The sequence below is a fragment of the Eimeria acervulina genome, genomic scaffold (assembly GCF_000499425.1).
Source record: "Eimeria acervulina Houghton genomic scaffold, Eah_scaff84, whole genome shotgun sequence".
In the NCBI taxonomy this organism is placed as follows: Eukaryota; Apicomplexa; class Conoidasida; order Eucoccidiorida; family Eimeriidae; genus Eimeria; species Eimeria acervulina.
Window position 1 is genome coordinate 22,455 of NW_013549570.1, and position 13,725 is coordinate 36,179.

General features: G+C 52.5%; 3 protein-coding genes across 3 annotated transcripts in view; 1 reads left to right on the top strand and 2 right to left on the bottom strand.

Annotated features, from left to right (window-relative positions):
• Positions 1 to 5,300, top strand: part of EAH_00014350 (hypothetical protein, conserved) — a gene marked incomplete at both ends in the record, with an annotated part of 7,472 nt that extends 2,172 nt beyond the window's left edge. Inside the window, 5 exons of the mRNA XM_013394283.1 lie at positions 1 to 2,947; positions 3,086 to 3,324; positions 3,498 to 4,209; positions 4,658 to 4,796; positions 5,075 to 5,300. The exon at positions 1 to 2,947 is cut by the window's left edge and continues 2,172 nt beyond it. Coding sequence (XP_013249737.1) covers positions 1 to 2,947; positions 3,086 to 3,324; positions 3,498 to 4,209; positions 4,658 to 4,796; positions 5,075 to 5,300 — 4,263 coding nt within the window. The remainder of the gene's footprint in view (positions 2,948 to 3,085; positions 3,325 to 3,497; positions 4,210 to 4,657; positions 4,797 to 5,074) is intronic.
• Positions 5,301 to 7,151: 1,851 nt separating this feature from the next.
• EAH_00014360 (hypothetical protein, conserved) lies at positions 7,152 to 8,271 on the bottom strand (the record flags this gene model as incomplete). Its single annotated transcript, XM_013394284.1, has 3 exons — positions 7,152 to 7,403; positions 7,708 to 7,885; positions 8,099 to 8,271. 3 exons carry the CDS (start codon positions 8,269 to 8,271, stop codon positions 7,152 to 7,154), a joined length of 603 nt encoding a protein of 200 aa, XP_013249738.1.
• A 1,372-nt stretch (positions 8,272 to 9,643) lies between these two features.
• On the bottom strand, positions 9,644 to 10,888 carry EAH_00014370 (hypothetical protein; the record flags this gene model as incomplete). The annotated part of the gene is made up of 2 exons (XM_013394285.1): positions 9,644 to 9,685; positions 9,953 to 10,888. The coding sequence occupies 2 exons, from the start codon at positions 10,886 to 10,888 to the stop codon at positions 9,644 to 9,646; spliced, it is 978 nt and encodes a 325-aa protein (XP_013249739.1).
• Positions 10,889 to 13,725: the final 2,837 nt, after the last annotated feature.

Genomic DNA, 13,725 nt, shown 5'->3' on the forward strand with positions numbered 1-13,725 from the left:
GCAAGGGGTTCAGCGCCTTATGTACCCGCTACAGGGGTTTGGGATTACGACCCTAACTTGCTGCTGGGAGCCCCCCAGCAGCAAGTTGGGGGCCCCCGGGGGCCCCTAGAGACCACCCAGGGGCCCCAAGGTGAATGGGGCCTCCTACAAGCACATTCGGGTACTAATGATGCAGGCGGTTTGGCAGCAGGAGCCACCGACTTCTCTGGGGGAGTGCAGCAGCAACAGCAACAGCAGCAGCAGCAGCAGGGAGAGCAGCAAGGGCAGCTTGGAGACTTCGCAGCTGCAACAGCAACAGCAACAGCAACAGCAACAGCAGCAGCAACAGCGCCCGTTGACGCTCCTCTGGGTACTTGTAGGTACGAAGTGGCTGCTGACGGCGCAGCAACCAATAACAGAACAGGGGGCCCCCATCTTGAGGGTACACGAGAGAAAGTGCTGCTGCCGGCTCCCCAGTCGAACGTGTTGGGGGGGCCCCCCTATCACGTGGGGGCCCCTCCCCCTGCGTATGGAGGGGGCCCCTTAAGCACTGCCAGCAGCAGGGGCCCCCAAGGGGTCCGCAGACGCAAAGTATCTGGATTCCGCGGTGTGCATAGCAACAGAAAGCAGCAGCAAAGGCAGCAGCAGCAGCAGCAGCTGCTTCTGCTGGAGCAGCAGCAGCAGCAGCTGGAGCAGCAACAGCAGCAGCAGCAGCTGCTGCTGGAACAACAACATTACTCTGTGGACATCGACGGCTTGCCGACTCATACTAGCAGCAGCAACATTAACGAGGGGGCCCCTGACATGCTGCACTTTGGGGGGGGCCCCCCAGTTCAGCGGCAGCAGCCTCTGCTGCCTGCGGTGGATTTCCCTGCTGCTGCTGATTCCCCACATAGGAGTGCAGCAGGAGTAGCAGGAGGGGATTCCTGCTGCTGCTGCTGCTGCACAACGAGGTGTGACAGCAGCAGATGCTGCGGCAAGTGTAAAGGGAAGCAGCATATTATACCCCAGCAGCGAGCGCGACTCTCAGATTTTTTGCTGCTATGCAGCGGCCTTGGAGAACGAGGAGCTGCATTTGGCGTTGACGAAGCTGCTGCAGAAACAGCAGCAGAAGCAGCAGCAGCAGCAGCAGATTGGAATACACTAGCAGCAGCAGCAGCATATGGAGCTACTGCTGCAGCAGCAACAACACGAAAGCAGCAGGAGATGCTCTACCCTACGCGTCCGTGGGGCCTCTTGGGCAGCAGGTGGTTCAGCATTCTGCAGCAGCTGCAGCAGCAGCAACAACAACAAGAGCACCAGGAGCATCAGGGTCAGCACCAGGAGGAGCTGCAGCAGGAGGAGCAGCAGCAGAAAGGGTGTAGTAGTACTGGAGAGCTGCTTCTTCCGCTCAAGCGGGCCTCAGATGCAGCACAAGAGGGGCCCCCAGAACCGAAGGGGGCCCCCATCTACTCAGCAGCAATGGGCCCCAAAGGTGTAGATCTGTCGTTAGGAGACAGCTTAAAAGGAGAGACAGCAGCAGCAGCAACTCTTATGACATGGAGGCCGGTGCTGCACACCCCCAGGGCTTCCTCCCTTTCCTCTGCGTGGTGCTGGGGTGTCTCCAAGGACAGCAGCAAATGCTGCAGCAGCACCAGCTGCAGCAGCAACAGCAGCTCAACGAAGACCTGCAGCATGATAAAGAGATGCAACGGCAGCAGCAGCAACCAGACGAATGCCAGCGACGTAGGGGCAGACGATGGTGCAGCAAAAGAGCTGCTGCAGCACAAGGTAGCTGCTGCTGAAGCGAAGCTGGAACCTGAAGCAGCATCAGCAGCAGCTGCAGCAAATATGCAGTGTGCGGGGTACCCCATCAAGGTAGAGGAAACCTGCGAGCACGCTGGCATATCAGGAGGCTGTGCTAGCGCCTCTGTGGCTTCTAAAGATCGGACAGCAGCAGCAGCAGCAGCAGCAACAGCCGCAACCGCCGCAACAGCAGAAACAGCAGAGGAAGCAGGCTCTGGCAGTGACTGCTGCACAGACAGCGGGCCGACAGCCTGTGATGGGGACACAGCAGCAGCAACATGCAATGAAGGCAAAGCAGCAGCAGCAGCAGCAACATCAGCAAGTACAGCAGATGCAGCAAGTGCAGCAGATGCAGCAAGTGCAGCAAAGGCAGCAGAAGGGGTCTCTCAGGAAGAGGGCGCTGCTGCGGCGGTGCGGCACTGGCGGTTCTTAAACCTCAGAGCAGCAGCAGCAGCAGACCAGCTCCAGCGTATACAAACAGCAATCCGCAGCAATGAACAGACTGCGCAGCTCCTTCATGTTGCTCTCCACCTGTGCCGCCAAGCTGCAGCTGATGCTGCTGCGGCTCCTGCTGCTGCTGCTGCTGCTGCACCCCATCATGAGGACTTCACACAGGAAGTCGGGGAGAGGCCCGCTGATAGCCCCAGTAGTGAGGGGCAGCAAACACAGCAGCAGCAATCCGAACAGCAGCAGCAGCAACAGCAGCAGCAGCAGCAGCAACAGCAGCCGCTGCATGGCTCAGGAGCAGTTGCTGCTCGACTTACCGTCTTCATTGAGGGCCTCACGGCAGCGCGCAGCAGCAGCAAGGGGGCCCTCTTGACCCCTGCTGCAGTGCAGCAGGTAGGGAAAGAAATATCGCAGTGGCTGTCTACAGTATGCAGCGATTATACAGCAGAAAGCAAGACCAGCAGCAGCAGCAGCAGCAATGACAGCAGCAGCAGCAGCAGCAGCAACAGTGGCATTGGAAGGTGCGGGCTCAAGTGGGGGCCCGTTTCCCAGGTGCTGGAGGAATGCGCCTCTGAAGAGGTGAGGCTGCTGCAGCTGCAGCAGGAGACCGATGGTTTGCTGCAGCAGCAAGAAGCCCTTCTGCGGGTGTTCGGAGAAGATATTAATTTCATGCTGCAGACAACCAACTGTCTCCTTCCGAATGAAGAGACAGGCGAACCGAAGGAACAGCTAGAAGGTGCGATCACCCTGCTGTTCTTACTTACACTGCTGCTGCTGCTGCTGCTGCTGCTTCTGCTGCTGCTGCACCTGTTGCTTTTGTGTCTGCAGCTGCTGTCCATGCTGCTGTTGTTTGATTTGTGCTGATGCGCTGCAGCAGCAGCAGAGCGCATGGGGGCCTCTCTAAATAAGGAAGTTGAGGGGCCCCCATTGGGCCCTGACGGGGCCCCTTGGGGTCTGCGATCTCTCTTCCTCACAGACACTGCAGAAACTGCAGCAGGGCCAGCAGCAGCAGCAACAGCAGCAGCAGCAGATGGTGCTGCCGTGGCAAAGCTGGAGGAGAACAACCCGAAATACTCGTCCAGTGACGACGTTTGGGACCTTCACACCGAAAAGGTCTGCTGCTGCTGCTGCTGCTGCTGCTGCTGCTTCTGCTGCTGTTGCTTATGTTGCGCCTGCGCGTGTTGCCGTTAGTGCAGGCGCTGCAGAGACTGCTGCAGCACTGGGAGTTGGGGGAGTTGAAGCGTCCGTCTGTTTGTGTGTCTTTGCTGTTGCTGCTGCTGCTGCAGGATCTGAACGCAGCAGCAGAAGCCCCCCGTCGGTCGGAGCATCGCTATGTAGGGCGTCGCTTCTTGGGTGGCCCTGGGGGCTCAGCGATATGCGCGTACGATTTGCTGCTGCAGCAGCGAGTAGAGAAGGTGCAGCTGTTTGTAAGGGGGCCCCTAGAAGCCTTCTGGTGTACACGCTATGGTGAAGGAGACGCTTGCGTTAGGGCTTACTCAGTGGAGACATGGGGCTTCCAAGGGGCCCTTAAAAAGGCGGTGGGCCTCAGGCTTGCAGCTTCGGGGCACCCTTTGGGCCAGGGAATCGGAGACAAGGTGCTACCACCCCAGCAGCAGCAACAACAGCAGCAGCAGCAACTGCTGCTGCTGCAAGATACACAGCTTTCTTTCCAGCACGCACCGGTCTTGACGCAGCTAGAAATGCAGCAAGTGGCAGGTGCCACTCCGGGAACTTTCCAGATGGACGAACAGCAGCAGCAGCAACAGCAGCAACAACAGCAGCAACAGCAGCAGCAGCAACCCACGCCGAGTGATTGGGGGTGCGCACATCTGTGGCCCTCGGGAGGGTCGCCCAGTCCTCAAGCTTCTCAAGAGGCCCTCACAAGCTGCAGCAACAGCGGCAGCATCTCCAGCAACAATAGCAGCAGCAGCAGCAGCAACAGCAGCAGCAGCAACAGTAGCAGCGTATTATCTGGCCCTTCAATGTCTGTTTGTTTGGGTGCTGCAAGTGGAGAGCCTGCTGTTGGTTCAGTAGTGCTTGGGGGCCCCCTAGGAGCCCAAGGGGGGGGGCCCCTAGGGCCCCATGGGGGCCCCCTAGGGCCCGCTGAGAGCGGGCAGGTACCGAATATATCTATGGGGAGACAAGCAATGCAAATGCATTGTTTAGGTGAAGGAGAAGCAGCAACTGGCATTGGGGGCACATGGAATTCCACAAAGAAAGTTAGCAGGGGTGGCTTGAGGGGCCTCTTGCTGAGTAATAAAGGGCCAACCCTTGCTGCTGCTGCTGCTGGCGTGAGGGCCTCTAGAGGGGCCCCCCATAGCTGGCTGCGCCTGGCGGCATATAGGGGGAGAGCAGCGGGGGGCCCCCCAAGGGCCTCAACGCTGCTAGGGCACATGCAGCAACGGGGAGCTTCTTGCAGGGATTTTGAGGGGCTGCGGCTTCGTAGGGGACAAAGGGGCCCCAGGGACCACCGGACCCTCTCCGAAAGGATCCCCTCCAGAGGTCGGCGGCGGCATATGGGGGGGCCCCCTTAGGGGTAGAGGGGACAACGCAAAAGTAGAGGGGCCCCCGCTCGAGCTGGAGCTGTAAGTGCATGCGCTCTGAGAGGGTATTTGCTTACATTGGGTACTCCTAAAGGCCTCTAAGAGACCTGAATCCGCTATCTACGGCTCCTCGAATAAGGCTTGCTCTTGGTGCGCTTAGCCAGCTAGTCAGCGAGCTAGCTGGCTAGCTAGCGAGTGAGCTAGCTGGCTAGCTGGCTAGCTAGCGAGTGAGCTAGCTGGCTAGCTAGCGAGTGAGCTAGCTGGCTAGGCAGGCCCACAACAAGTAGGCGTAGGAGAGGCCTGAGTCTGTGCCGGGACAGCGGAGGCCCTGGAAGAATTCCATCAACGACGACAGCAGCAGCAGCAGCAGCGGTAGCAGCAGCAGCGGTAGCGGTAGCCAGCAGCAGCAGCAGCGGTAGCAGCACCAGCAGCAGCAGCAGCAGCAGCAGCAGCAGCACCAGCAGCAGCAGCGGTAGCAGCAGCAGCAGCAGCACCAGCAGCAGCGGCAACGGCACCATATTGTCACCCACAGGCACCCAATGCTAGTCTGTCTTTGCCTCTGATGAGGACCTTGGAGAGGCATCTCTTCTCAGTTTAGGTAGGGATTTGTTTTGCTTGTGTAGTTTACGTTTGGGCTTTTGAAAATGTCTTATGAACTAAATCACATAAAGTTCATCTAATGGTATTATGAAACACCGCTTGCTTGGCCAAACATAACGCGATCTTCCCGCTCGCAATGACTTGTACATACACTTCAGTAGGCGTAGTAAGAGTAGGATCTTAACCTTTCAGTGGATAGGGCCCAACAAAGGGCTAGCAACAGGGCCCGCAAGGAGTGCCTTCTTTACTTCTCCGTACCAATACAGTATCCTTGCAAACCCTAGAGAAGTTCAGTGATGGCTTCAGCTTGACTAGCGGCAGTCAAACACCCAGCGGGTGGCCTCACGGAATGCTGCTGGACTTCTAAGATAAATATTTGGAGGCATTTGGGCTACTCATTCAATGAGCAGGATATTACCTTCCAGTGTATGTGGCCCCACTAAGCGCCAGCAGCAGGGCCTCCAAATAAGACAGTGAAAGTTTACCGCCTCTACAGCTGGGAACTGGGAAGCTCCTGGGCTCGAAGGGGAGCTAAAGGCAATTTACGTCGCAAGTTGGAGTGTAGTGTATATACACCGTAAAGGCAACTGCTGCAAATGCCATAACAAGGTCCAGTCTGTATACACCTTGAGAAACACCGTAGAGGCAAATGTGGTTGAAAGGTGAAGTGTACATAATATACTCTAGAAACATTGCCAAGAAGCAAGGCTTCATTAGTTTGTGCTTCTTCCGTTCTGCTACGTAATGCAAGCAAAGAAGGATAATAGAAGCACTGGGCTTACTTTGCTTAGCTGACTTTGTTGTAGCTGAGTTTTACTTGTGATTGTTTATGTAATGCATTCTGAAAGGATGGCAGGAACATGAGTATGTTGCTGCTGTTAGGATTTAAGTTGTGGGAAGTAAGCTTCGAGGAGAAGACTCTAAGAGTTCATATTTCTGAAGAATAGGAGGGAAGAATCCCTAGAAATAAATAAATAGGTTTTCTTGCTTTGCAAGTAGCACCGCATGGTTTCGATCCATGGACCTGGGGGTTATGAGCCCCCCACTCTCCCACTGAGCTACGGTGCTTGTGGCGTCGACGCCCTCCACGCTACAGTCTTTTGTATTTATTAATTTTGATTTGTAAAAGAAATGTATTTAAGTTGTTTTCCTATTTATAAAAGCGGTTTTCCCTAATTTAAAGAGGATTTCTAGACCTACAAAGATCTAGGCCGCAGCAGAATGCCTCTATCAGTAGGGGGAGAAGCAGAGGTCCTTGCCTTTCCGCTATTTCAGTGCGTCTTTCCTATTGTTATCAACACATATACAGTAATAAAAATGAATTAATCGTATTTTCACCGCTGTAAATGAACTATGCTCAAACGGAGTTACGCTTCTATGTCTGCCACTGGAGCAGCCAGCTCCCTATATCGAGAGATCGCTGTGGCAGGAAGAACTTGATGTGTTGATGATGATGTTGAGAGCAATGTTGATCCATTTGCCCTTCGTTGTGTCACATACGCTGTCTAGAGACTGCACGGGTAGGGAGAGTCGTAGGTACAGACCACGTAGAGGAGCAGCCTTAGAGATAACCCATTAGGAGAACTGCATCGAAGGAAGCGCAAGACAAGAAAATTCGTCTACAGCCTTCAAATGCACCTCAGCAGTGTCATTATGTTTCGAGCCAAATGAGGCCGCAAGGAAGCAAATGGATTGGGTGTTTTAAGTTGTACGTAACAGAGGAAACCAGGAAACCACTCTTTTTAGGCCGCTTAAGGCAGAACATAGTGGCAAAGAAACAAAGGGAACGCCTACCCTTCAAGCCTCGTGTGTTTCTTCAAGCATCTTCTGCTGCTGTTGCTCAGCAAAGTGCAGCGCGAGACGGTCTGCTGCTCCTCGTATCTCATCCAGCTCAGGAACATCTACGCTCCTTAGCAGCTGCTGCAGCCAAGGCAGTGTCTCCACTGTTTCCTTGCCGTGTGCAATATGAAGTACAAGGCCCGCAGCAGCAGCGCGAAAGCCCTGGTTGTGTTGGGGTGTGGGGTCCAACTGCAAGATGATAGAGAACGCCTATCAAGAGCACCAACGACAACACACTTGTTTCCTCTGTGCCTATAGCCACTACTAGCTGCATGCAGCCTATAGTAACCTTAGCTGCTATACCTTGAAGCAGAATTTGAAATCAACAAGTACTTGAGACACACGGCTTCGCGCGCCCTCACGGGTTTTTAGAGGCTCGGGGGAAGGGCCCAAGGGCTAATAGGCCAATGGCCTCCACTCAACTTTGTGCGTGTGATCCCCTGTAGCCCCCGAATGAACCAGTAGTAGACCAGTGGTCTCTCTGTGGTAGTGAAATAAACAACCTTAGCCTTACCTCAAGGGCAGTGCTGTAGTGCTGCAGTACATGGCAGTCTTCCGCGCACTGCTGCATCAGCTTGAGGAAGCCAGCGCTTCCTTGTTGCTGGAGACAGAGACGAAAGGCTTCTCTGTGGAGCCCCGCCTTAATATGCAGACGCACGAACCACTGCTGGTAGAGCTCATCTTGCCAGTAGCTGAAGCAGCAGCAAACAGCACAAGGGCCTCACTGCAGCCTGTCTCCTCCAGCGCTGGGAGGACAGCAAAAGGCATGTGCCTCATGGCCCGTATGGTACTGCCTCTTTGTGTCCTTTATTGAGTCTATCACTGTCTTATTTATGCGTATATGTACTACACAAAGGCCCCAATTTCTAAAGGGTAAGCAGCCGTAAGGAAGGGAGCGCATTAACCTTTCATCTTCGATGTGGAGGAGACAGTCGAGGGCCTCTTCTTCGCGTCCTAGAGACATCGCAATGGTCATAAGAGACCACCAGAAGGCAGGCTGATGATGGCTGTCGATGCTCTTGAGTTGCTCCCCATATTCCCATGCCTTTTTGAAGTCGTTCTTTAGATAGTGCGCCATCATTAGACTCTCTAACCCTAACATAAAAAGCAGTTTGGTGTTGTCTCCTGTGTCATTAGGAGTTGTTTGTTGGGTTTCACAGAAGTGAACGGAGTTCGTGCTGTTTGTGTACGTACAGTGAAGAAGTGGCATTAGGAGACAAATTGTATGTCTATAGCAGATGCAACTCCTCTATGGTGCCTCTAACCGAGGCAGATGCATCATCATTATCCCTGTTATCTTTCCACCGAAAAAAAAGAACTCCATGCAAGCATCTGCACTGTATGCGAAGGGACAGAAGAAACATAATTTGTCTGCGCTCACGCAACGAGCAAATTTTATTAAGTCCAACACCTCAGAGGCGTGCTGCGTTTGTGTGCATGTCTTTTGAGAGATCCGCGTTTGTCTATTTGTCTCCACATTGATCTTTCCCTATAATTCAACAAGGATGATAAACAAAGAAGGGTAATTGATGCGCCTACTTAATGCAGAGCCTTGGGGTGTCTGGGGAGCTACAGCTGCAACTTCCATGAAAAGACTGTGGGCCTCCTCCAAAAGACATTTCTCCATTTGCTGCTGCCCTAGTTGGAGCAGTGCCGCTGCTTTCAACGCCTTTTCTCTGAGTCGCCACTCAGCTCAAGCACGGAATTATAAACTCAATGTGGAGGTATATATAATACACTATATGTTAATTATACTACAAGAGAACGAGAGGAAAGGTCCCTGAGGTAACAGCGATGGACCTCAACGATGCGCTCCTCAGGCAGAGATATACAACCCCCAAAGAGCTACAGCCCCACACCTTCAAGCTCAAGGCTACTGTAACTGACGTGCATAAAGTTAAAGGTGTCTCCTGTAGAAGAGACAAAGCGGATTCGGGCTTGTTTTGCCTAATATGGTACAGTGCAAGATTGTAGCGGGCCTGCAACCCCACACGCCAAAGAGAGATGAGAAGAAGACAACGAAAAAGGATACACTTAGTCACACAGAGGGACGCAATTGTCACGTAGGAGACAAAGAGGTATACATACACAGGGAGACGGAGACACCGATCAGGCGGCAACAAGGCAAATAGTATGAGACAATCTGACTCACCTCTGGAAGCGTCCTCGCTAGCTCACCGAGCTCTCTTGGAATTGAATCTATTTCAGTGTCCGTAGAGAAACAAAGGTTAAGTCTTAGTGGGCTATAAGCAGCTTGGAGATCCTCAAGGGGTCTCCCTATCTGCCTGCCAAGTTCCTGCAGCAGCTCATGCGCAGCTTGACTCTCTCCTCTCTCCACGAGACAACAGAAAAGTACATTAGAAGCAACAAGAGAAAGCGGGTGTACAGACAAGTAATCCTAAGAGCAACACCATACACAGCTCAAGCGCCCACTAGCGTTGGAGGCGTAGCTAGCACTGGGCCCCATCGTTTGCAGGGCCTCTAGAGGACCCCTTAAAGCATATGCATACAGCATAAGGGGTGCTTGATAAGGAAGTATCTGAAAGACCTCCAGCATTTCTACATTCCTGTGAACGTGAATTTCTCTCTTCAGGGTGAGAGTATGAAGTCGGCCGGTGAAAGGATTTGGTAGGGTTGATAGAGATCGGCTTCTACTCATAGTCTCTGGGTGGTGGTTGCCTCTCTCTCTATCTCTCCTTCCCCTGCATTATTTCTTATCTTTGGTTGGCCTCTTGCTTAACTTCTCTTCAGGTTCTTACCTCCACAAGGGTTTGGGCTTTCTCTATTTCCCCCATCTTGTAGCAGCAGACAGCCCAGTAGACCTTTACAGCAAAAGCCTCGGGATGTACAGACAACAAATTCTCGTACAGCTCTGCCGCCTTTTCATAACGGCGACGAAGGAAATGTGCTGCGGCAGCGCATAATATATCTTCGGTGCTGCCTCCTCCTAGAGCTTGAATCTCCTTATCTATGTTGAGCCACGCGTCCTCCCGATGCTGCTGCTGGGGTCGCTTCTGCTGTTCCTGCTGTTGTTGCATGCGTAGAAAAAGCAACAGGCGGCGTTTCCTGGGCGATGGTGGGGCTTTTTTAATTTCCTTCAGCCCCTTCTCGGGTTGACCTAGCCGGAAATGACAAAGGGCCATCAACAACGGCAACTCCTCTATCTCCTCCCCCGTCATTTCTTTCAGAGTTGACTCTGCCGATGTTGCATCATTTGAGAGGCAATGAGATATTGAAGGAGTCTCAGGAGGGCCCCTGCTGCTCGCTGATGACTCCTCCAGTGGGGGCCCACTGTCCGTCCCCATAGGCCCCCATGGTTGTCTTGCAACGTGAGAGGGGCCCCCACATGAAGCCCTAAAGAGTTGTTCGTAGATTTGCAGGGCCTTCTCATACGCTCCAGAGTGGTAATAGCAATAGGCTAGCCATAGATCAGCCTTAGGCAAGGAGAAATTAGGGGCACCGTGGGCCCCCTTGCGTTGCAAAAGAGACGCCGCGGCACTGAAGTTTCTGCGAGACAACAACTCTGAGAAGGATAGAGGAGATCTGCAAAATCTGTTGCCGCTAACGCTGCGTCTGTTACTGCTAACATTGTTGCTGCTACTGCTGCGGATGCCGGCCCCAGCTGTCTCCTCTGGGGAGGAGACAGGGAAGGTCTTCTCCTCCCCAGCGAATGTTGTAGACTCCTCCCCACCCATTTTTTTAATCGTTAAAAGGGATAACTAAGCAACCATACAACAGCAGAGCGGAGGGGAAAGGGAGACACTTGTGGGGCCCGTCAGGTCTCTGGCTGAGGTCACTACTCGCCCACCTACATAGGCACATCAAGCACTTAGCGCTAAGCCCCAAAGCATAGAGATCGCACGCATAAGATAATATATTTTCTATGCCAGAGGAGCTTGTTTACGGACGTTGAGGACGTTCCAGTGACTAACTGTCGCTCGCTGAGTCGAAGCTTCAGAGGGACAAGGTCACCAACCCGTTCACCCCCGTTCACCCCCCAACTGTGCACTTATTCTACCGATTTTGAGAGGCGCCTAATGTCAAACAAAAGAGAATATCCAAATAAGAGTGCGAATGCATTGAGAAATGCAGGGGAAAGGTGATAGTTAAAGTCACAAGCCAAGGGTTCACGGCAATTTATGGGTGGGAGATAAGTATGTTCAGGCGGGAAGTTCGGCGGCAGACAAAAAACAATGTAATGAAGCAGCCATAAACGATACGGAAACCTACAACTCCAACGAGTTTATGCGTGGGAGTCCAGGGGATGAAATGTACAAAGAGGAACACTTTACGCTGTGCAGATGTTTGCATCCTTGCAGTGCATGTGCGTGCTTCTAGCTTCAGCAAGTTTGTATCAACAGGTATTGCACAAAGTATCCTAGATGCCAGAGAAAGTGCTCAACGAACAGAAGTACAGTTTGTAGTTATGGGGGTGTGGCCAAATGGGAGATTGAGCAGTTAACGGAGCAAAAACACTAGTGTTGCGTTTCAAGCATGAGGCGAGGCGTTCTACAAACAAAAGAGTGCCTTTTAAAGCATAAAAAACACAGAATTTCCCACCCCAGTAGGCTGCGGGAACTCCTGTTAAAAATACGAGTTCAATCCTCGCTGTCCGGCCAAATTTAAATTATAAATTATTTTTTTATACTTATTTATAAATGACAAAGTTATTATAATTAAAAATATATAAATTATGCAATTCCGGGAAATGTTCCTCCCCGTCTCACCGGCAGGCTTACATATGTAAGTGCATAATGTTCTTGGCGGCAGCAAAAATTCTGTATTGTGATAGCCTGGCTTGGTGTCCTGATAGAGTTGGCCTCCAATAGCTGGCCCTTGCCGCGCTGTGTGATGCACAAAGCTTTGCTCGCGATCCTGCGAATATCTCCAACACCGACTGCGCACCTGAGAGCGTCTGGACCTCAAAACCCGGTGATTGCTACAAAGGCATCACAACGGGTATCCCGCACTGTGCAACAAGCAACCACATCAGCACCCATGATGGAAGAACCTGCGCCGCCGCCTGTGGAAACGTGCTCGCTGTGCCCTTCCCTTTGAAGCAAAGAGTTACATAGATAAGGTGTACGGGACAAGGGCAGCACTATCATCTTGTACATTTGTAAAATGACGTGTTTGTGGGAGTGGAATGCTTCTTCCCTGTATTCCATTAACCTGCATTCACCTTTTAGAGCTCAGCCAAGAAAGCGAATAATTAAGAGCGGCAACACGAATTCGCTGTATATTTGTAAATTTAGTTGGAATGTTGCTTGTCTCTGGGAAGAACGATTGAGAGCGAAACTCCAGGTACAATGTAGGACTCCTGCTCAGCACACGCTGACGCACTTCGGTGTAGCGCTTTATTGGTAGCCCCGCGCTTTCAAGTCTTATGAATCTTACGATAGCCATTCCCCTTGCTGTCCTGAGGGTAAGCCTACATGTCAGCGAATGCTGCAATTCTTCCACAGGCCAGATGCGTGAAAGAAATGCCTTTGCTTTTGTAGAGCTATCATCTTCGTGCTTCTCTTTCTAGTAAGGAAGCTGCGGGTACCAAACTCTAGCTTTTTGTGTGCATTATATAAACTGCAGTACGACTTCAGACTAGCACGAAATTCCTCCACTGCCCCCTCGTCGGGGCGCTCGCCGTATTTGGACGGAGGCATTCTTATATGAGCTGCTCTCGGCTGGAAGTTCAGCGAATACTGCTTCCGATACATGGCAACAAAACACTGAGATCCTTCTTCCCAGAAGGCAAACTCCGATTTATCTCTACTATTCGGGAGGCGAGAGGCTTGGAGAAAATATGTGTCCATCTCCGAGAAAAGCGCATTCACAATTTCAGTGCTATACACCAGGCGAACCCCTTGTGATGGGTGGTGTTCGCATTTCGCGCCTGTTCGCCAGTGTGACGGGGATCCTCGATCATAGCCGAGGATTGACGTGAGCTTTGAGTTAAAATACGTAAATATGGGCGTTTCAGAAAACAGTGCAGCTCCCCTTCAGTGGTGTGCTGGGCACCACAGCACGAAGGCGACCTTCCCTGAGTTGAAAAGCTCATTTCTACAGCTCCCGTTGCAGGGCACCCGCACATACAAGCCGAACGAGCCCCTTAACGCTGGCTCGGCTCGCAGCATCTAGTCTATAGGCGAACAGAAATACGCATAACGACTCCCGGTAGACCAAGATACAACGCTGTATCTGACGCTCATTTGGTTCAATATCTACAAAGATGGATGAATGCGCCTACATCTGGCGGGCTCCGCCATAGCGGCCATCCTGGTTGCCCCACGTTGTGGCCCTCCGCGAATCTGAATTCGCAGGAAAGCCTTCTTCGTGCTAGCATATCCTTTTGGCAATTGCGAGGGTGTCCGTTCGGTCTACGTGACATATTTCAAACCATGCTACCCCAGAGCTCACGAACGATTGTGCGCAGCCCATGGCCAGCAACAGGAGACGAGGATACTTTCCGAAAATTGCGCATCGGTCTCCCAACGTTGTAACGTCATCTGTTGTAGATAAAGCCTGTCCACTCTAG